This window comes from Protopterus annectens, chromosome 2.part1 (genome assembly GCF_019279795.1).
Source record: "Protopterus annectens isolate FY-2018-M chromosome 2.part1, PAN1.0, whole genome shotgun sequence".
Taxonomy (NCBI): Eukaryota; Metazoa; Chordata; order Ceratodontiformes; family Protopteridae; genus Protopterus; species Protopterus annectens.
In genome coordinates, this window is record NC_056729.1 from 279981340 (window position 1) to 280005908 (window position 24569).

Sequence of the window (24569 nt, forward strand, 5' to 3'; positions counted from 1 at the left end):
GCTATGTAATCTAATGTAACTACTGTCTGTTTATTTTAACTGTGGAGCTTTTCAACCTGGGCCTCCCCTGAAAATGGAGCTACGTCCAGTCGGACACTCCCGGTCAACAAATGTAAATAAATAAATTACAGCTCAATATTTTGGTAAACATAGTGAACACCAAACTAAATTAAAGAGTAAACACAACAGTGCTAACAACTTATTGGGCTTGTTTTTTCATAACACCTCTTGCTATATTATAAGTTTATTTCATAATTCCATCATTTCTAGTACAGGTTGATAAGGCTCATTGCATGCTATCGTTATTACCATATGAAATAAAATGCCTCAAGTAATGGAAAGCAGCCCAACATAACAAGGGAAACAGAGGCCAATGTATTGTCATTAAATTAAACATACCCTCTAGAAACCCTTGATGTGTTATTAAATCCATTCAATTAGTATTATTCTTTTCTCATGACAAGAAGTCATACCTACAGTAGAAAAAAATGCCGGCATTGTTATTAAGAAAACTAGGTGCAATACTGGACTGCCATTGATATACCATGTTAAAGAGAATTTATTTAAAAAAATTATGTTGTTTTTATTTCTTATTGCAGACTTGGAATTTCTGAGAACTGTAATTCATTTCCTTTAATCTACAAAATATATTTAACCATGTGCTCTTTTTCTATGTGAATGTAAATGCAGACAATGAAAATGCATGGAAACAGTACCTGAAATGTAAAAAATGTATTTGAAATGTAAAATGCAGCTCAGGAATGACTGACTTGCTTGCATATAAGGTCCCACAAGGGTAGCTTCAGAAAGTTAGCAAATCATAATACATGATTAAATTGTACTTCAAATGGAATAGAACTGTGAGGGATGTAGACATTAATATGCAAAAAGCTATTAGATGTTTACTCATGTCCATTGTCACTGTAGGTGGGAAAGGATGCTAATGCATGATGTAATCTGATGACCATGGCCTATGGACTGGAATGATAATGAAATAATTACATATTTAAATCTCAAACCAGGGAACGGAGTCTTGTTGAAGATATTGAGGTGAACATTTCCCTGTAAGTCTGATAGCTGCAATTTTTGCATTTTATTTTCTATGAATTATAACAGTAAGGATTCAGTATGTTTTAAGCTATAGGCAGTTAGATTTAGATCTGGATCAAGCACTAGGCAACCTAAGCAGCTGCCTAGGGCCTTTGTTGGCTAGTGGGTCAGCCCAATTTGACTTGGGTGTTGATAAAAATAAAAATATCTTCCATATCTATCATAAGCTGGAAGATGTCCATAAACAAAGCAGGGCATTATGGCCTCAAAGGAGACTTCCTGCAAGAAAAGCAGACCCCAGAAAACTCAGGATTAGGATGCTGTCCTAATGTACGCTACAGGAGATATGAAAACAGCAGCCAATCCATATTTGGGCCCCTCCTTTTTATCATATTCACCAATAACCTAAACTCCACCACCCAACATGCAACTATCATCCAATACGCAGATGGCTCCTCACTTATCTGCTCAGCACCTACCTCCCAAGAACTTCAACAAAAAATGCAGAAATCCTTCCTGGACATAGAAATATACCTGTACAAGCATCAGCTCATCCTAAACGCAAATAAGACTAAGTTAATAATTTTCACAAACAATTCATCCAAGCTCAGCCCTCTACTGCTCTTTGTCTACTCCTCCAATGGAACAAGAATTGACCCAACTAATCAGACCAAACTCCTAAAAGTTACAACAGATAACAGCCAAAAATGTGATAAACCCATCTCCTTAACAATCAAAAAAGTCCATGCCAAACTAGGCACCCTCTACAGGGCCAAACCTTACCTCACTCACCAAGCCAGACTAGCGACTGCTAGAACCCACCTACTATCCATGCTCCTCTATTGTTCACATATTTTCACCAACCTATACAAGACTGACCTTAATAACCTAGAATCCTGAATCCTGCTACAACAAAATAGCTAGGTTTGCAACCAACCACCCCCACAAAACACATCATTGCTCTTCTCTCCAGCACATCAACTGGCTGGAACTTCTCAACCTGTTAACTCTAAACCAACTTACCCTTGCCCACAAAGTCTTATTCAGCTCCAGAAACTACCCTGCCCTGTCTAACCTGGTCCATCCCTACATTAACTACAGGTCTCTTAGATCCTTTGACAAAATACTGCTAATAGTTATCCAGTCACACGGGTGTGCCTTCGCTGAAGGTTGAGCGTCAGGCTGGCAAATCGGCACCATAAAAATCTACTGCCAATCATTAGCAGACCGGAGTTCCACTGTGGCGACACCTAACCGTGAAAAGCTGAAAAGACAAACAAGTTATCCAGTCACACAACTATCATGGTGACTCCCTGTATGCCAATAAAATAGCCAAAGTCTGGAACAGTCTATTTCAGCGCATCAAAAAAAACACTAACATCTCTTCTTTCAAAAAAAGCCTAAAAGAATCTCTCACCAGTAACTGGCTCTGCCCCTGTATTTTACCAGGATAACAACTTCCTATTGTCTTCTCAACTCTGTACTCTCCTTCATCTCAGACTACTACAGCTGTCGTCACCTTTTACTAGTAAAGTTCTGATTAGAATATCAGATAAATCTTTGTGCACAACTAAATTTGTATTATTATGCTCCTAGAAATCTGTAGATGCTCCTAGAAATCTGTATTGTATAGCATCCTTGATTATTGTACTACTGTTCTGTGACTTATTAACTACTGTACTGTTGTACTGCACATTATTAACTACTGCATTCGTAATAAATGTTTTTTGCTTGTATTTGCTGTAATGTAATTTGTCTGGAGCTTTTCTCCCTGGATCTACACTGAAAACGGGCTACTGGTCCAGTCGGATACTACCCGCTTAACAGATGTAAATAAATAAATAAATATGCTGCACGTGGGATATGAACAGAAGCCAAACAGCAGGCAGTCAGTGACTTTGATAAGAACAGAAGCCAAAAGCAGATATGGTGTCCATAGGAGCAGCCAGTGGACTGAAGCAGAACAGAAACAGTGACTGCTAATTCCTGCAGCAGAACAGAAACTGTGTGAGTATATATGTGTGTTTGTGCATGTACGTGTATGTGTGTGTGTGTGTGTGTGTGTGTGTGTGTGTGTGTGTGTGTGTGTGTGTGTGAAATAACTTATTTGAAAGATAGTTACCATGAATAAAGTACAAAAAGACACTGTGGTTCACTAAAATAGTGCTTAAAATGATATCTGTGGATGCTAAGCAACAATTTGGCTCTATAATGGCTTGTCTACAGTCTAGTCTGGGAATTGATGTTGGAAGATCATGCTCAGGAAAATAATGTGTGCTTATATGAAAAGTAGGATACACATGCCTCTCTTTCCCCACAAACAGCACTTTAATTTTATGGAAACCCATACATGCATTGTTCTATTTGCTATTCTCTCTTTTCAGATTTTCCTTATCACCTTTCCTTCCCATTTACATGAAGAACTTGGTTCTCATTATGATGTACAGGCCCTGCTTGGCCTGAATAAAACTGCTTATACAACAGTGATGAGACATTTTGTTGTGCACATGTGCAAGCCTTGCCAGAGGTGTGTTGGGGCACTCTTCCTGTGATGTCTACCATTCAGATCATATGCATTCTCACAGTGTAACATCTCCAATGAGCCTGCCTAATATGTGATCTCTACAATACAGAGTGATGCATTCTATGTAGGTAAAACTAGCAGGAAGCTAAAAGAAAGAGTGTATGAGCATGCATTAAATATTAGGAAACAAAATGTTAAAAATGCATTAGCTAGGCATATTATTGAATTGCCTTTACACTCTTTCAAGTTTTTTGTTCTGGAGCAAGTAGTGAAAGACCAGAGAGGTTTTTGTACAGATGAACATTTGTTAAAATATGAGTTAAAATGACAGTTGAAACTCAATGCTACAAGAACGCCAGGCATTAATGAAACCTGTTCTATTAATTGTTTGTTAAAGCTGAAACATTTGGAAATGTAAAACATTTGTGTTTACATATTTGGTTAATTTATGCCTATTTCTTTAAATAATTTTTAGGTAATTTATAGCGGTGATGATTGGTTAGTTTGTAATTTGGAGGGATTTTAAAATGAGGCTGGTTTGTAATTTTTTTTTTTTGTATACTGCTGAAGTTTCTGTTGGAGATAAATGAAAACACTAAATAAATCCAGTTTTAAGTATTCTGGTGTCTTTTTGGTACCTCTAGATCCGTACTACTGAGAAGTCTGCGTGTTTTACAGATCCAGTAATGTGTACCACAGATCTGCAAGTCCTGATTCATGTTCAGACAGTTATAGGATGCATCATGCTACTGGATCCTTAATATTTAGCACTGCACAGCTGTGAAGTGATTGTCTATGATTCACAGCCTCAGTCTCTTACATTTTCATCTCATGAGCAAAGTCAGGGCAGAAAACAACAGTATACTTTGTGTGCACTTGGTATGTGAGCAAAACTGGGCATGAATTAATTTATTCTAAAACACCTGTGAATTTGTCATGTTAGAAAAAAGATAAAATGCAAATTATATCTGCTTAACCTGACTGAGTTCTTGAAAAGGTTACTAAGGCCATGGATAAAGGCCATACAGTCCACATTGTTTATTTGGACCTTGCCAAGGCCTTTGTCAATAACTCCACTCTGGAATTATTGACAAACTCTTGCAACTCAATGTTTATTCATACATTGTTCAGTGGATTGGTAATTGGCAATCTGAATCCATACCATTAAGAAATGATGCATAAATTTCTTTCGCAAATCTAATATCACTACTGCTTACCATATAGATAAGATTACATTTAAATTTGTCACAATCATTATTGAAATTCATTGGTATATCGATAACACACTTTATTTCGACCACCATATTTCTGTGTTGCTTAGAAAATCCTTCAGCTTTCCACAGATTATCCCATATGGTATCACCACAAGGTTCAAAGAAAATATATTCCCAATTTTTAATTCCTTATTATGCACATCATTGACTATCCTGCACCCTTTGCTATGTACCTGACTAAGCACCTAAACTAGATTAACAGTCCTGAAGGTTTCCTCACCAAAAAGATCCCAGGTCTCATTTGCCTTCGCTACTTTGATAGACTAAAAATAATTTCCCCTCTACTCATTGCAATCTCTGCTAAACCATCCATGCTGTGAGTGACACGATACTATTTGAACTCCTTCACCTAAACAAAAACAGTTGCAAAGCAGGCTCACTCCAGAGATCTAAACTTATACCACTACATCATCAGCATCAAATGGCATGACACAGACCTAGTTCAATACATTCCCCATTTCTGATCTAGGTTGCTCTTACCTATTGAGCAGAGTACTTCCTGAGTGACCTTTAAAAACAGTCTGAATGTCTGGATGGGTGCTCTCAAAAATTCACCATGGATGTGTGGAGAAGGCCTGTTTATTGGGAGACAGTTATAGTATCCCACCAATATTGGGTGATGGGGTGGTGCTTCTTGAAAACAGCTCCATAGAGGAATATATGAGTTACAAATGGGAGTAGATTGTCTCAACAGGCAGAAAAGGTCAGAGTAGGACTGGATATCAGGGTGAAGTAAGAGACCAATGGGCTGGAGTGAGAAAGATGGAGGGGTAAAGTGTGTGGAAAGGAAGAGATGGTCAGAGGTCATCAGAGAAGTGCAGGCAAGTGGTCTGGTACAGAATAATGTGAATGGAGAAAGGGGGAGAGAGGCATAAAACAGAAAATAAGGAGAAGGAATCCAAGATTGATGGACAGGAAAAGCCCACAGTGACAAGTGTTAAAGAGGTGAAAGAAACAAAGCAGGCCTGCAAGTTCCAAAACAACAAGGAGAATGAAAAGGAAGTGCATCAGGAGAAATACCGAACCAGATAGGAGGGATAGAGAATGAAAGAAATGGAACAGCTAAGAGAACTTATAGGCATCCAATTGGAGGGATGAAAGGTTAGCTGCAGTACAGGGAGGGAGACAACCAGCACAGATGATGATTGTAGAACGTAGTAGCAAGGAGTACAGGGTCAGAGGTTGTGAAGGGTTGGGGGTTGACATAGTGGTTATGGTGCTTACTTCACAAACACAAGGTACAGGGTTTGATTCTTACCTTTGAGGAAAATTGGCGTGGGTTAAAATGGCCAACAAGGACAACTAGCCTAATAGTTTCCTATGAATTAGCAAGCATTAAAAAAGGGACATCAGCAGATGGAGTTGGATGCAGTGTTTTCAAATATGTTACCTGTTCGGGCAGCCAGCATGCTGAGAAATGAGAAGAATAGGAGTGTGATTTTTGGCCATGATAGTGAATAACATATACCAATAATGCACTAGTAAGAAGACAAATGATGACCTGGCAAAGACACCATCTAAATGCCTGGACACTGTTTCTTCTTAGCCCAAAAACAGCAGGATTGCTATGTGCTAGGGTAGGTACATCTCAATGAACATATGTAGTTTATCTAAAATGGAAGGGGAAGGCTGTGTCAAGGAAGAAGAGAGATGTTCAGCATTCAGGCAACAAACAGAAAGGAAAAAGAAGACAGATACTGAATACAGCAGAGGAACATGGAGATGCACAGGCATAGGTTGCTCAGGGATTCCATTAAAGGAAGATATTCAGGTGGAATAACATCCTATAGGATGGCACTGAGTCTGAAGTTAAGGACGAATAGAAACATCTCTTTTTGAAGTGAACATAGTGAGCAGAGTAATAATCTAAGACAAGTGCCATGGCAACTAAGGTAGAGGGAGCAGGGTGAGATAATACGGGGTATAGACCCCTGACATAACAGAGGATGAGGATGGGAAACTAAAGGAGGGAACAAAGCAGTGAAATAGGAGGCTAAGATAATACTGATGTGGGGTCTAAATATGCAGGAGCAGAATGAGAAATTCCAGGCTCCAGGCTTCTGAAGGAGCAGAGGCTGACTGATGTCTTGGATCTGGAAGGGTTCAGTCAGTTGGTACTGGCCTCCACCAAAACGGACGCCATTCTGGATGTGGTCCTAACAAAACAGAGGGGTAATGGTTGTACAGAGTAAAAGCATCATTAGCCAGCCAATGGTGATCATGTCACTGTGTGCTTTAGAGTGTGGATGAGGGTACAAGTACAAAAATGATAGTGTGAGATTTTGGGTGAGTGCATTTTGTTAGCCAGGAAAAAGGGTCAAAGATGAATTAGGAGACTACATGTAAGTTTAGACTGTACTCATCAGCCCAGGGCCTCCAAAATTCTGACCAGCCTGCTGTCAGACATCCTGATAAAGATGTTCAGTGAATCAATAGTCAGAGCAGAAGTTTATGAGGAGTGGAGGACAGCGATTGATGTAATGTTGCACATAGGAGCATCAGGAAAAATCTGGGAAATATAGACTTATTAGCCTAAAAGCTGTAGATAGGAAAGCAATGGAGACAATTGTAAGGAAAAGTTGTTTCTTTTGCTAGAGAGCAACAATCTTTAGAAAAACAGCCTAGATGAGTAGATGGCTAGAAAGAGCCATCATTCAAACCATACCCCATTTTATGACTAAGTTACAAGTGAACTCAGCAGAACAGTATCAGTAGCCATGCTTTGTCTAGGCACTATAAAGACATTTGGCTGATTCACGTACAAGTTGTTGTTAGGAAAACTGAAAGGACTGTAGAAAGAACCATCACACTAAGAAACCTAATTACTGCAAGGCTAAATGGCAGAGTACAGAGGACTGTGGTGAGAAGACAGATTAAAAATGAGGAAAGTGATTTATGGAGTACCAAAGGAGGCCTGCACTAGATGCAGTGATCTTCATTTTGTTTGTTTCAGGCCTATTTTATTTTTATTCAAATTTAATTACCAGCATAATGCACTTATTAACTAGGGACCTTTAAGAAGCACAGCCAAGGTTCACAAGTAACATAATCAAGAACAGGAAAACATTTCAGAGTTAGACAAGCTGACATTATCAGGCTTAACAACTTAATTCAGGTTATTTCTTTAATAATTTAATCATGACATATCTGAAAGAATAGATAGATTTCCTCTCTTATAAAACAAATGTATGTACATTAATGAGGGAAGGAGAAAGGTTTGAAGGAAGGATTTTTATAGGTTCATAGGTTCATAGGTGCTGATTAGGTTAATGACCATAAGGGCCTTATTAAGCCTAGCCATGCATCCCAAATGCCTGACAAGCTGGCATAGTGGATGGAAAGGATGATTTTGAGTTTCAGTGTAAGCAAATGCAAAGTGCCGCAGGTAGCTGACAATAACCCTGGTGTGAAGTATAAGTTTTGTGGTAGAATACAACTGAGTAGAAAAGGGATGAAGGCGGTGACCATACCTGGACATGACCAAAAGATGCAGAGTAAGAATTTGGAGGCAGCAGCAATCAGGATGCTGGGGTGTAAACACTGGACAATGTATTCCCAGTGAAAAAGGTAACACTCCCATGCTGATGGGTTTTAACAAGGCCTTATCTTCTGTACTGTATGCAGTTTATAGGCCACATAAAAAAAGATATATTACGTTACTGGTAGGAGTACGGAGAGATGTCATAAGAAAGTCATGTGTGAAGTGGAAAGGATGGGGCAAGATGCTGGAAGAACTGGAGTTCTTTCTTACTCAAATCTAGAAAACACAGGAGGCTATAATAGAGATGCACACAAGGATATCAGGAAGAGGTGGCCTTCCTGAACAAGAATGAAGTGAAGTGAGGAGAGTCAGAGTGTTGTGACTAACACTAACTACTCCCAGGATCTTTCAAAGTACTCATTCACAGACAAGGTTGTGAACTCATGGGAAGGGCTAATGGAATAGGTGGAGAGGGAATACAAATACACATTCAAAGGCATGGATGAAATTAGTATGGTAAACACATTTAAAGGGAAGACCAGAAAGTGTTAATATCTCTTTCTGCTATCAGGGAAATATAATGAAATATAAAAAGTCATCCACTGACTTAACTGTGTGTTCAAGGCTATATGTCAGGAGTCAATATCATTTCTGCTAATAGCCACATTGTCGAACGGCACATCAGCAAAAATGCAGTCCGCTGAACCCTCCCCCACATGTTGGGGGTGCACCCTTCTAATTATATATACTAACTCCGAGATTGCACTACAGTGGGGAAAAGGGAAAATTTCCTGATCCCACCATAATGCAATCTCATTCAGAATGGCTCAACAGACTACATTTGTGATGCTGTGCCATTCGACAATGTGACCATTTGCAGAAATTATATAGAGCCATATGTTAGTGCTGTACAAAGAATACATAGCCCAAGATTGCTGTAAAATAATGCACATATGTGGACCCCCCCCTTTATACCAAACAGTGGAATATATTGTTCATTTGTTAAAGCCCTCACCCTCTTATAAAATTTTGTTAATGCTCATTGTGCGTTTGTATGCATGTATGTGCGTGTGTGTGCATGTGTGTGCGTATGTGTGTGCATGTGTGTGTGTGTGTGTGTGTATGCATGTGAATGCGTTTGAGAAGGTGATGACAGAAGTGTTGGCTAGTCCACAGGCCTATCCTAGAAACATTATATAGAAGCAAAGCAGAGCATGAAGCCTGTTAAGAGGAGGAAAGGATAATATCTAGGACTATACTGAAGTAGCATCTAATATATTCTAGGGAATGAATTATGCAGTTGGAACATTTACAATCAGATTTCACTACAGCATCACTATTACACAACACAAATTGATAAACTCCTGAGTCATGAATGCTGCCCAAGGACTGCTTAACCTATGAAGTCTGAACATAATATGGCCATGTTTTTCAAAAACATACTGCTTCTAGAGAGCCAATGTGTTACTCATTCCTGTGGCATATCTGTGTTACCGTCACATAAAAACACATTTCATAACACAAAACTTCTTTAATAGATATACTCAGGCAGCTGCTGAGATATTTTTTGTTACTAATCAAATCTGCTTAAAGATATGCCAGTTTAAAGAATTCAATGGACATGTTTATGTATTTCCCTCAAATTTTACATATATACGTGGTTATACTTTGGGTCAGTGTTATGTGTTTGTTTTTAATTACATTAAGTTATTTCAATTTTTTCACTGTGAATCATTTTGTTCTTGCTCAAAAAACTCAGGATTTTTTTGTGTGTTTGTATTTGTATGGCAGTGCTGTAAGCACATTACAGTTTATCTTTTTTACATACAATACTCAAGCTAAAAACACACAATAAAGGGTCATTAATATCCAAAAAAGTATAAACTGATTGGACAGCCCAATCAGGGTACCCATTGTAAACCAAGCATATACCAATATAAAGAAGTCCAGATGCTAGTGCAGTTTCTATTGGGATAGTCTTGATAATGCCGTCTATAACATATCATATGAAGGACACAGCATATATAAAAAAATCATGGATATTCTGCAGACCTCTAGATAAATGAGAGGTATGATGACCAGTGGGTCTATATTAGTTTGTCAAAGTCTAATTACAGCAAACGGCTGTTTATTGAACCAAAATCACCAAATGACCATTTATCGAATGTTCAAATCAACAAACGTTTTTCCTAGGGAAGGAAATTACTTGGCCAGCATACTGAAGCTTGTCCTTTTCCACACTGTAGTGCAATCTCAGAGTTGGGGGTGTGGGTGGCGTAGCTCTCCCACTTTGGTGTTTTTTGATGTACTGTACTGTCTGTGATGTTTGGTCTGCTGGCCAAGTCATTTCCTTCCATGGGAAAAATGTTCTCTGATATGAACATTTGATGAATGGCCGTTCAGTGATTTCAGTTCGATGAACAGCTGTACACTGTAATTAAACTTCAACAAACTGATATAGACCTGATAACCAGCAGTATGATGAATCATGTTGTGCTTGAACCCTAATAAAAGCTAGTGGCACAATCAGGATGCTGTCCATAGGGCAGGAGATGTATTGGCTATGCCACATGGTGGAGGAGTGATATGCCAGCAGATCTTATTACATGGCAAACCTTGAATGTACAAGTGCATGCAAAAGGGGGAGCAGATGCTAGGGTATTGCAAAACACTCCTCAGAAACAATATAATGCTGACCCATGTGTCTTAATCTCCTCACTGGCACAAGCATGGGTCAGAGTTAGTGTGGAAGAGGAAAGATTGCCCAGTGAGCTTGCAAGAGAAGAAAATTTCCTGAGGTATTTGATGGTCAACTGTGAGAAGCAAAAAATAGTAAAATAATATGTATACATCCACCCCAACACACATAGACACACATGCTCCCACAAATATTACATACATATATTTAGAAAAACTGCCCTTCAAAATATCTTAAAGTGATTGGTCAAACTTTACAAATATATTATTAGTTGGTTACCCGGATCAGCATATCTGGATTTATCCAGTGAATGGCTAACATGTTCACTGTATTTGCTGTGGGATAATATTTGAAGTAACATGCACAATCTAAAAACAGCTGATTCCAACATTTATTTTAGAAATAATGCCTTAGTCACCAACCAGAGAAATACATTTAATCTTTCTGGAATGAGCTTTCCACTGAAAAATACTGCTGGAGTGAGCATTAGCTTTACTTACCTTTGAGTGTTCAGCAGTCTTATTTGCTAAAAGTAATTTAATTATTATTGAAGTAGAACTATCAGCTCATAAGCCCATATCGCTATGTATATACTTGTGTATGCAAGTGTGTGCATGCATGCGTGTGTGTGTGTGTGTGTGTGTGTGTGTGTGTGTGTGTGTGTGTGTGTGTGTGTGTGTGTGTGTGTGTGTGTGTGTGTGTGTGTCTGTGCGTGCATGCGCGTACGCGCGAGAGTGCGTAGGTTAAATCTAAAGTATCAAAGTCCTAATCAAATCCAACCCCCATATAGCTCTCAACTTCTTTGACAACAATTCTGTGCAAAGCCAGAAAAAGTGGGTGTACAAGTGCCCAAAATCTGGAGCTGTTTAAAATGCTATTCAAATTCACATAAAAAGTGAATAGATCAAAAGGTTTTGCTTTGGCATGCATTTTCAGAATAATAAGTATGAAACTCTAATGCCATACATTACAGACTGATTGCAATCCTCGGTGGATTACTCAGAAAATCAAATTTTTTTTTCAAGGGACAAAGCAAAATTAAGTAATATACAAGGAATATTCTGCAAAATCAGACACAGTGGAAAAGTATGTCCCCCATTTCATAGCTCCAGTCAGAGTAGTGAAGCAGGGTATAGTGCTGTTTCTTTCCCATTTATAAAATACAAAGCAGAATGTGACAACTCTAGTCAGTCAAATACTACAATGCTAAATGCTGCCTCTTGAAAATAGGTTATAAAAGGTTATGGAATCATATATGAAAGCACTCACACAAACATACATGCACACATGCACACACTCATATATACACAAAGTTTCAGTAACAGACATGTAAATACACACACACACACACACACACACACACACACACACACACACACACACACACGCACATGTGCATGTGGGCTCGTGCGTACACATATATGCACACAAAGCTTCCAAGATACGTAGACGTAAATACACAGACATGCACGCACACATACACACTCATGCACAAACAAATGCACACACACACACACACACACACACACACACACACACACATACAGTCACACACAAGCACACACACACACACACACACACACACACACACACACACACACACACACACACACACACACACACACACATACACACACACAGTCACACATTTCACACACATACACATAGACACATATACACACGCACAAAGTTTCAGAGACACATGGACATGTAAATTCACATACACACACACAAACACACCTCAAAAACAGATGCACACATGCGCGCACACACAGACACATATGCACATATGCTCACAGAGTCTTTCTCTCTCATACACACACACATATACAAAGTTTCAGAGACACATGGACATGCAAATACACATACAGACAGACAGACACACACATACACACACACACACACACACACACACACACACACACACACACACACACACACACACACACACACACACACACACACACACACACTCGCTCATACAGATCTGCAGTTATTTACTACCACATAGACATTACTGAAAGGTTAAGCCCGAAATATTTTACTATAAATAATAAAGGAAAACAACCACTTTCTCTGAGAAAGCATCAAGAAACAAACAAATGCATCTTCTAGAAAAAAAAATACAATGAAAAAACTAAAATAACAACACAAATTTCATTTTCTAAGAACAATAATAACTTCCTTGACATTAAGACTTTCCAGAAGTGGAGATGTCCTCTTTAGTACAGCATTAAGGATAGGGTGTATTGGCACCTGCTCTGGGTCCAAATTGTAGGAAACTCAATCACTTAAAGAAATGTTTGACAACTTACAAACTTTAATGCTCCTGAGCACACATGCACACATAAGTACACATATATGTTTGTAAAATAGACTCTAGCAGTTCCTTTTAAATGTGATGACAGATGTCATCTAGTCCTGTTGCCTAACTGATCTCATACTTTAGAACTTACTTCACAACTCTTCAGGGAATGGAATCAGACTTACCCTCATATCTGGAATATTGCTGTTTGGCATAGATATGTTATGTTTGCTAAAAGCCGAATTCCTGAAATTCCAGTTGACTGAACAGAGATGCCAGACAGAGTAACATTTCTGAAACTTTCTGTTTTCAAACTGAAGCACAAAGTGTGAATTCCAAGGCTGCTGTTTTTCAGAGTGTTGGCAGTGATCTATGAGTGCAAAGAGAGAGTGTGTTGAACTTTAAGCAAATAGTGCGCGGTTTTGTTCATTTTGTAGTTTTTCTTTAATTGCAAGGCATGCATTTAATTCACATTTGTGAATGCAGAGAAAATGTATTTAGTTCCATTGTGTGTTATTTTCTTTTCAAAAGAGAGTGATAAAAGGATGTATCCCCCTTCTTTAACAGATCGTTTTGTATTTTTCAAGCAGGTGGTCTGTGAGGTTTGACCACTTAACTTTGTTTTGTTCCCTAATTGCATTTAATTGCCATGTTCTTTTTATGGTTATATGTATTTCTGATTAGCTTTGTTCTTCTGACATTGCCCTTTAAACATGTTTTGTAAACCACGTAAGTTTTACAATGCTTGATATTTTAATGCATGGTTTATGCAAAGGTTCATTGCCTTAGTCTAACATTACCAACCGTTTTATTTCTTCAGAAAAAGTCAAAAGAATAACTGAGTGGATATTATAAAATTTCTGACAAAGATCAGAAGCAGGAATTCAGTATGAAACCATTATAGCTCTTATTGCATACCATAAAAGTAGCTAACCCAAACGCAATATAAACCTGTAAACATCCATGGAAAACACCTGTTGTTAGAATCTCCCTCTTTTAGAACCTTTTTGTAGGGTAGCTCAGCAATGGAAACCTTACAGAAGGAATATTCTAAATATGTATTATGAAGAATTTATTTTGGCGTTATTGACGTTGTGGGTTTTACCAGGCCTATGACCTGTTTTTACGAGAGACTGAAGGTGTTGTTTATACTGTGTAGTCAAAGTTTAATCAGGGCAACAGTTCCTCCTTTGTTTTGTTCAGCAGAAGTCATGAGCTGAGTACCTGCCAAGGGTAGGAACTTGTTTTGATGTTTCATTTATAGGGTAGTATGTATGCAATGCCACTTTCCCATTATCCTGCACAGCACTATAAGTATTGGAAGAAAAGCACCTAATGTTTGAACAAAACCTCCAGCTTTCTGATTTTCCTGGCATGAAAGTTGTGTGCCACCCACAGTGCCACTGATGCTGCTATAGTAGGTATAATCAGTATGTCTGATTAAAACTGAATGTTGGTGCAGCTACCTTCAGTGGTATACCAGACTAAGGGGCAAGTTCTGTTATTCATAGAGAGTAAAAGCACTAGCTTCCTAACTTTAGGGTGAAGCATAGTCATCTGTTTGCTATCAACCAGGGAATGTCAAAAGTCCACATTGGTGACTCTGTATGATATCAAGAAACAGAAAAGTGAGAAAATGTAGAAAAACCTAATTACTGTAGGTTGCACCTTCAAGGTGCAAAGTTAGGAAGCCTATTAAACTGTACTAGGCAAGCAAAGAATTGTGCTCTCTTCCTCCGAGGAATCCTACCTTGTGTGATTCTAATGTGTAATAAATAAAGAAAGAAATAAGTAGAGAACTAAAGAAATATGCAATAAATAATTAATATGTGAGCATAATACTGGAATTGAAGAGACCACACCTCAAATAAAAAAAGTCTCCTAGGCTGTCTTTGAACCCATAACCTTACCAACTATGGGCAGTACTCAGTACCCTCATACAAGCAAACTATTGGCTATACTGCCCTGCATTGCTGTACTTCACTTTCACTGCTACTCATGCTGCACTATGTGTGGCTTTATATATTTAGTGCAGTTTCTGACTTTTCTGGTTTTTGATGTTATACAGAGACACGGGTCTGGAGGTTGAGCATCCTCTGCACAATAACAAGCAGGTCAAAGTACTATGCTTCAGTCTAAAGCAAGGCAAAAGCACCTTCCCTGTGCAGAGCACTTAACATGCATATACTTGATAATTTCATGAACAGAAGTCTTCCTCTGTGAAGAAGCTTTGGTACTACATCATTGTAAAGTTACAGCATAAATTCCTAAAGACCAAAACTTCTGTCATCCTGGGAGACAAAACTGCTATTTCTTAACATACTTACTATTTATCCTTAATAAATACTTTAAGCTACTGTTTTTCAGAATTGCGCAATAAAACATAATCTCAATGAAGCATCTACTATGTGTTGCAATATGTTGTAATATGTGACTGGACACAGCTTTGTAGTTGTCAGAAAAAAGCAGAGAAAAACTCATACAATTTTTTCCATTCTGAAGATTTTAAAATAACAGTGAAGCCACTGAAAATTTTTGTTGAAGCTTGCTACATGTTGGTGCTGTCTTTTGATCATTTATCAGTAGTGTGCAATACTAGCTGCCCTTCTTGGGTATTTGAGAGTTTAGTTTGGTGTGGTCAGTGGCACAGCATTCAGTTTTCCTGTCTTCTCAGCTTTTGGTTCTCCAGTTTGATTCTCAGCTGGGATATTATCTATGCAGAGTGCAATGCCCTCCTTTTATCCAAGTGAAGCGTTGTTGGATGCTTCAGTTAAAAGATTAAATGGATATCGCATAAATTAATTGTTGCCATGCGCATTGTGTGTGTGTGTGTGTGTGTGTGTGTGTGTGTGTGTGTGTGTGTGTGTGTGTGTGTGTGTAAGAATGTACATAGACATGTGAATGCACAGGCATCCTGTGGTGGACTGGTGTCCTGTCTTATTCTCAGGGAGTACAAGAATAGAATCCATCTCTCCCACACCCTAAACTAGATTAAACAGATAGCCAGAGAATGAAGGAATAAATGGCTTTACTTCTCCCATTGTATTCCACTTCTAATTTCTACGCAGGAACTTGGAAATAAAGTATTATATTAATCTTTTTCCAATGCCTGCCCTCCTCACATTGGCCAACATCACTAGCCTGCCAAGCTATTGTTAGTAGAATGAAGCAAGCATGTTGTTAGTTGCATTCATCCTATGTGCGTAGTTCTAAACTATCAGACGAATGAAAGTTCACAAGAGTGAACATCAAAGACCAAACTGGGAACATTAAAAACCCAGAAGGTCAAACAACAAAGACTGATTGTGTGAGACTGTGGTACAAAGGGGATTGGAGTTTTGCTCCTTTCCCCACCATAGTGCAGTCTTGGAGTTTGTATATATATTAGTAGCAGGGGATGTGAGGGGCACAGCCCCCATATCGGGGATGCAGGGAATTGTCCCCTGCAAAAACAAGGATGTGTGTGTCTGTGTGTGTGTGTGTGTGTGTGTGTGTGTGTGTGTGTGTGTATATATATATATATATATATATATATATATATATATATGTGTGTGTGCGTGTGTGTACACACACACACACACACACACACACACAAACACACACACTCTCCCATACTTATTACAATTTATATTTATTACATTTCTTGTTGATCACAGCTGTTTACCTTTTTTACAAAGTGTAGCATGCAGTTAAGGGTGATGAAAATTGTTAAAAAGCCTTTTGTTCTAAGACAGACATATCTATTTCCTGTTTTAACTAGTTATTTGCTGACAGATATATGTCAAAGTGTATCATTAATTTCTGTTTTTCATTTTCAATGAACTACCTCAAGAATCTACTATAAATGTTATCCATCTGAGCTGAAATAATTCTTAAGTGACTAGAAAGAAATTAGCAATTGCTATTTTAATAAACTGCAAATTAAACGCATTACACTTCCATAAACTATTCTAGGTAGCCTAGTTTCTTCAACTCTTTCTCTGCTGCTTAACAAGTAATATCCCTGCCTTAATGAGGAATGCAAATAGAATGCTGCAAGTTTACAGACCCTAATGATATTCTATAGACAGTAAAACTTACCATTTAAGAATAGTAGCATACAATTTTAATGTTATACCACATCTATTACTTTGCACTCTCGACATATTACAGGTACCTAACATTTAACTTTAAAACAAAGAGAGTTGCTGTTTGCCAGTTGAGACATTCCTGCTATATACTAATACTAACAAATGTGTATGTAAACTATTTTATTTTTACTAGAACATTTTATTTAAGGTCCATGGATTTTAAGACAATGATTAGAACTATATTCTTGGTGGGTTTTTTTCTGTTGCAGTTATTAGAACCTCAGTCAAAGGTCATTTTGAAAGTCTTATTTAGGCATTTATTAGCAACACGGTTGAGATTATTCCCTATGCTTGATACAGTTTTAATAAACCAATGTTCTGTTATTGTGGCACTTCACTACAGCATGTAAGGAACTAATCCAGTATTTTCTGAAAAATGCTTGCTCTTTGGATTTGCAGCACTCTTAACAGAGTATGTACAGTGTTAATATTTACAGTCACTGTACACATAAAATTTATGGATTACAACAAACACATAAATAAATGCTAACTGATTGTTTCAGTGTTAACACAACTAACCTAAGTTTCTAATTATCCATATTAAATATACCATGCATTGTAACATGCATTCTCAAGGGCACAGCTCTTGGGATAATAATTATATCTTGTTTTCCATATCAGTGCAGATATCTTTTGTTTGTTCAATATGCTAACAAAAATGCAAACTAGTAGAAAAAACATTTCAGTGTTTGAGTAAAACTGACAGGCTGCGTGCAGCTATGTGGGTGGGAGAGTTGTGAAGTACAGTATAATATTAGCAAAGTTTAATCTTTTTTGAGCTCTTATAGTTTCAAATGGTGATTGTGCACACTCTGTAAAAGCTGGATTCCCAATTTAGCTATGGCAAACATAAAATTCAGAAATTACCTGTATCTCACTCTGTATGTAATGCCTAATGCCAGATTAGTTACTATCACACACTTCTCCAAACAGAATATAGCTGCTATGAATCTGGTCCTCTGAAAAGAAAATGAATATGCACTGCCCCAGCAGACAGAGCTGAACTGATTTACCTACAAAATATGCTAGCTGCAGCATTAACCTAAACTGCAAATTCTGTACTGGGTATAAAGTTCTCAAAGAGTGCAACAGGACCTGATGGAAAAATCCCATAATGCCACCTGCTGACACCATTTGGCACAGCCACAGTGTTGAACAGAAAACAACTACATACAGTAGATGGGTAATGCTGAGAATTCCTTTCTGTTATTGAGCAAACACTTTCTTATTGTGGTATAGCAAGTCAAGTGAGTGCAATGTTTACATGATTCTTAGTAAGCAATGAGATCCAGATCTGAAGAAACGTGTAGATATTCTGAAGTGCATTTGTGTTTTGAAGTTTGTGTACAACATTGTGCTGACAGCCTAAATCAGTATTGGAATCCTAGTAATTATGACATCACATTTTGGGATAAAATGCAATCGCACAGAATAAAATTTACTAGATGATAAAGTCCAAAAGTGGTAATGAAAGTAAGTGTTCCTTGAAAAATTAAATCTCTTATCTGGAAGGTGAATAAGGATGCTACCAAGCATACAACTGCAGAGAGTTGATGTTCCTTTAAATAGCAGAAAGGTGTCTCCTGGGATGCTAAGGCAACAGACTGGTGAACATTAGAGCTGACAGAGCTGCTAACACCAAGTGCGAGTAAGAAACCCCAATGCACAAATACTACAAATGTTCACAATATGAATTCTACCTATCTATTCCCCAGGACAAATACGACATGCACGACCATGGGCAGTTAATTTTTTTACTCTAAGGGTAATAAGTGTGAGTGGTATTGGATATTTAAACAGAGGTTAACGCTTAACAGCCCAGTATACTTATTGAAAACCATTAGCTCTAAATACATATTTACATGGAATACTCTGCTGAGAATCACATCCCTTTTGCCTATCAGTTTACTTATATCAGTTTAGTGTATACTTTTCATAGATTGCCCTTGCCAATACAAATAACACATTGTAGCTGAAATAAACAATCTGCCTCTGTCACAGGTGTCTCTCCTGTAAATGGAACAGAGTCCTGGAAGGCAGGCTGACACGCTGCTTTGAGTAGAGCAGGGTGACCAGTGAAACAAAGTTAACGATACCTGAGCGGACCTCATTATCAGTAGTCATCACAGAGCATGCTAGAAGTGCTTCACACTGTAATAATAATTATCATTAGGATGTAGTAACCGCTCCATGTGCTTTGTAGTGTCCACAGCGCTAGAATATTGTGCCACTTAATTATTAGAAACTTTGTTCCTGGGTGTAGACCGGCATATTCTTACATAGGTGTTTACTAGGTTAATGACCACAAGGGCCTTTTTAAGCCTAGCCATGCATCCCAAATCTCTGACAAGTTCTGATACCCTTCATAAGTGTAAGGAGGGGCTTGGGAGATGAAATATTTACAAGAAGGGGCCTGGGAGATGAACCATGTACAGGTTGCCTGTGTCAATTACAGACATAGGTGCTAAATCAGGGATGAATTTCCTGTTCTCCATCCAATTGTCCAAGTTGCACCTGAATTGGGTTAGGTTTAAGTATTGCTTAAAAACATTGTGGCTTATTAAGACTTATATTAGCTATATACAACTGACTTAATGACCGCAACAGTGGCTTATCTAATATTATAATCTTTTAACAGATTTCCAAGGAAAGGCTAAAACAATCATGCATTTATCAAATGTTTAGGGGACAACATTTTGAGAGATGTGTTAAGTTTTAAATGTGAGGTGGAGTGGGTGGAGGGAGGGACAATAATAACAGTTTGTGAGTTCAACACGGAATTCTACAGCTACACTTCTGCTGTTCATAATATGAATGATGCACTTCGTATACGAACCGAAAACTAACTTCAATTCAAAACTTTTATTTCATATATGCATAAAGCTAATACAGCGCTTCTTGCACTACAGGTGGCCATACTAGCTCCAGATAAGTTTAAAATATTGAAGAAATGCACCAAGCAAGATCTTTGGTTTTGAAACGAGCTTGTCCCTGCGTCAGTTGTTAACATTGTTTCTACAGAAGTTAAGTCATCATTGCTTGCATTAGCAGTATTTTAGCCATGCACACAGCTCAGGCTTCACCTTACCGTTCAGAGAGAGCGTTGTATCAGGAAAATAATCAAATGCACGATCGTACCTCCAACTGTCCCCGAGTTTCAAAAACGTCCCTAATTTAGCTTCACATTTTAGCTCTGATGACTTTTGGATGGAATGTGTGAATTACACGTAATAAATAATGGCAATAATAAGACTTATAGACATATTTTACTTCAAAATGTATATGAATTCGCATTATCATATACTGTCAATGACTTAAGGTGACAGTACTAATATTTTAAAAGTGTCCCTGTTTGTCCCTGATTATTTCTGGATTTATCCCTAGTATCTGTTGAGATGTGTCCCTGATTTGCTAACAGCTATGACATGACTTTCTACTTTGACCTCCCAGTTTGGTGGTGGGCTGCAGGTTGCCATCGGGATATACTGTACATGAGTGATGGGGTGTCATCTGTGCCAGGAGGAGTGCAGACCTTACCTGTCCACGGCAATGGCTGTCATGGAGTATATGCTGGCAAACACAGCAGTAATAGGGAAAAAGTTGTGGAAGCGGCAGTATCCTTCCCCAAAGTACCACTCGTTGTGAGTGGCATAGATGAAGTTGATGAGTGTGTTAAAAGCTGCCATCGATGCATCCGAGAAAGCCAGATTAAGCAGAAAGTAATTGGTAACTGTGCGCATCCGCTTATGAGCCAGGATGATCCAGATTACTATCAGGTTCCCTAATACAGCTACAGCCACCACGGAGCCGTAGGCAATGGACCAGAGCCCGATCTGCCAAGAAGGCTGGATGAACTGGTTGGAGAAATTGGCCGTTACATTTACCAAGCCGCCCAGTGAGGCAGAAGTTCGGTTCCTCAGGTGGAAGTTAGTCGAGTTGGGCTGGGAAGCTGCCATTATGCAGGAATAAGTATTTGAATTTATAACCTGGCACCCAAAGGAATCCGAAGTCTTAAACTGTCAGGATTCCACTTAAGTCGTGGTCTTCGATACCTGAGGATGAAGAAGGTTAACCTCGGCTGTGAACAGAGCTTCTGCTGAATAAGTCCACTAATAAACAATCCAAGCCCACAGCTCACAGAAAAAAGTCGATGACTGACTATATATATAATTATAAAACTTGGCTATAAATACTCGCCAATCCGACTATTTGATTAGCAGAATAACAGTTCCACACTGGAGCCCGTTATTATAAACGTCACTTGCTGAGAAGACAAGAGCAGAGCTTTCAGACTACACCAGTGGTGATAAGGATGCTGCAAAAAAGTAATCTAGCTGTCCTCTCAGGAAGTCTCATAGAGACTTATTTCAGACTAGACGTCAGACTCTCGCACCTTTTATTAGAAGCACAGTCTTCCTCAGGTGTTCCCCGAACCACCGACATGCATCCCTATTGGTTAGCAATCAGCTGTAAAGGACACAGTAGAATGAAACTATTACAGGGCTATTATAAGTCTCCTGACTACGTGCACATATGGTTCTTCTAAGCACTGAACCTACCGTGCCCTTACCCATGCAATTTAAAAGTCTAAAGCCAGTTGTGTGCGTGCGTGTGTGTGTAAAATATAATATATGTGTGTGTGTGTGTGTGTGTGTGTGTGTGTGTGTGTGTGTGTGTGCGCGCGCGTGTGCGCGCGTGTGTGTGTGTGTGTGTGTAATATATGTATGTGGATACATATGACTGTATATTATATATATATATGTGTGTGTGTGTGTGTGTGTGTGTGTGTGTGTGTGTATTTATATATAGAGGGAGAGAGAGAGAGAGAGTCTGCAACAATTGCATGCATGCTGCTACCTAGCAAAACATGCTTGCTGCCACTTGTCTGAAAAGGCAAGTAATCTAACTCCCTCTTATTTAACTACTTAGCCTCCAATACCTGACCCTGTTAAACTCTGTTGCCCTAACAGAACCATATGTCTAACCCTGAATTTCCCGCCCAGCTCCTAACGTCACTCCACCTCCCTAAAGCTAAAACCCCTTTTTGTTCCCTAAACATAAAATTCATTCTCCTCCCTAAACCTAAATTCCTCCATGGCTCCCTAACCCTAAACTCCTTTTCTGCTCGCTAATATTAAAACTCCCTTCTCACTCCCTAACCCTAAATTTTTCCTCCCCTTTCCAGACCCTAAAACCCCCCTCCTGCTCCATAACCCTGAAATTCCTTTACCATTACCTCCCTACAGCTGACACACTAAACTCGCTTGAACTCCAATAATGTGTTCGGGTAAGGTGTGGCATCTGCTCATCCAAACTCAAATTCATTTTTGAGAGTGTCATCTTGTAGAAGCTACAAACCACTCAGCTCCCTAGCTCCAAGACAGTGACGTTTGTGTGCTTGGGACTTGAGCTCATGTAGTAGAACCATGCTGGTATGATTTTTAGTGCTTTATAAATTCATTTATTAAATGAGTAAGCCCACAGGATACAAGTGTCCCATCTCAGGGGCAACCTTGGAGCACTTTCTGGTTAAGTGACTTGGTAAGAGTCACACAGTATGCAAATGGAGGTGGAAAGAATCAAACTCTGTACCCTGAACTGCAGAAACCAGAACATCTAGTGAATAACAGGCAACTACATACCATATTTTTGTGGATTCACTAAACATTTCAAACAATTATTGTTGTTGAAACAGGATTTGAAAACAACTTTATCGGCAGTATTTCAACTAAAATTATTCACTTACATTTAAGTCACTGTCCTCAGAAATTGCTCTGGGGGCTGGCTTGGTTCAAGTTGCCCAATAAGCTATAGAACAAAGTTTTATTTATATACTGTCTTTTAAGTTCCCACTGTGCTAGACCCCTTACAGCAAAACCTATTTTGCTCACTATTCTAGATAAAGTACATATGCAGGTATTAGTAAATAGGTATTAAGTAATAATATCTGACATGGTGTACAATGGACAATAGGAGACTACCTAGACTACAACCCATGTCAGGTTTCATTGACAGTAGAATTTTTTGCATTCCTCAATGCCAACTACCATGGATTGTATTATTACGCTTAGAAAATAGCTATAAGGTATTGGGGGAAAGTAGAGTTTATAGACATTGACAGCAGTAATTGATCTAGACCAATGGCACAAGTACAAGGGCCTGTCTATATGAAATGTACATTGGAAGTTGAACAGGACAGTAGAAATGATATTCCAAAACAAGCCTTTGCAACTGTATGGATGCTCCTGTACCAGGACTTCCTGATCTCCTCTCCGAACACCTCTCCCAGCCGCTTACACAAAGGAATTTTCCACATGGGGTACTGGTCATAAGGGGTAAGTCATACAGTTGATGGGCAAGGGTGAGTGAATGATAGATGATTTACACTAGGATATGACCAATGGGAGGCAGCTGCAGTGGAAATCAAATTTTTAATAGAAAATGAGTTATCAACATATAATAATAATAATAATAATAATAATTAATAGTAGTAGTAGTATTACTTTCAATTGTGATTTTGATGTAAAATTGCTTTGTGCTTGGTTGGCTGAGGAAGAGATCAGGCACAAATTATTTTAAGCCATTCTGTAAATCAACATTTATTTTCTTAAGGTAGTATGGTAAAATGTAATATGCAGCCCCAGACAAAGGGCTACATATACATACATGATGGTTAGCAACTTTAAAGAATAACTTCAATGAATGTGTATTAGCCATGCTTACAATGGAGATAGCAAACCTAAAGCCTGTTTTTGGTAATCAGGAATGTTTACCATGTACTTTACTAAGATACTCCAGACCAAATTAGTTCAAACAACATGCTACTTGAGGAGACAGGTGCAGATAAGAAGCCTTGAAGAACTGCTGAAGCCTGCTCCATTTTTTAACTCAGTTAAACTGTATATACACTTTCAAGACACGTCAGTAGCATAACATTAACCACATATGTAGATAGCACAGTACATACTGCTGTTTACACCTCCTGAGCAAGTATATTATGATATAAACACACATGATAGTATATATGTGACTGTCACACAAGGTTGCATGTCAATGGAAGTGAATCTTTGTGATATAAACATCACTGACATGCTCAGCGGAGAGGAC

General features: G+C 38.5%; 1 protein-coding gene across 1 annotated transcript in view; it reads right to left on the bottom strand.

The window, feature by feature from the left end:
* The window catches only part of TACR3 (tachykinin receptor 3), a 1779424-nt gene extending 1757450 nt beyond the window's left edge, over positions 1–21974 (bottom strand). Inside the window, exon 1 of the mRNA XM_044062125.1 lies at positions 21000–21974. Within this exon, the coding sequence (XP_043918060.1) occupies positions 21000–21418 (419 nt within the window). The 5' untranslated portion in view covers positions 21419–21974. The remainder of the gene's footprint in view (positions 1–20999) is intronic.
* Between the last annotated feature and the right edge of the window lie 2595 nt (positions 21975–24569).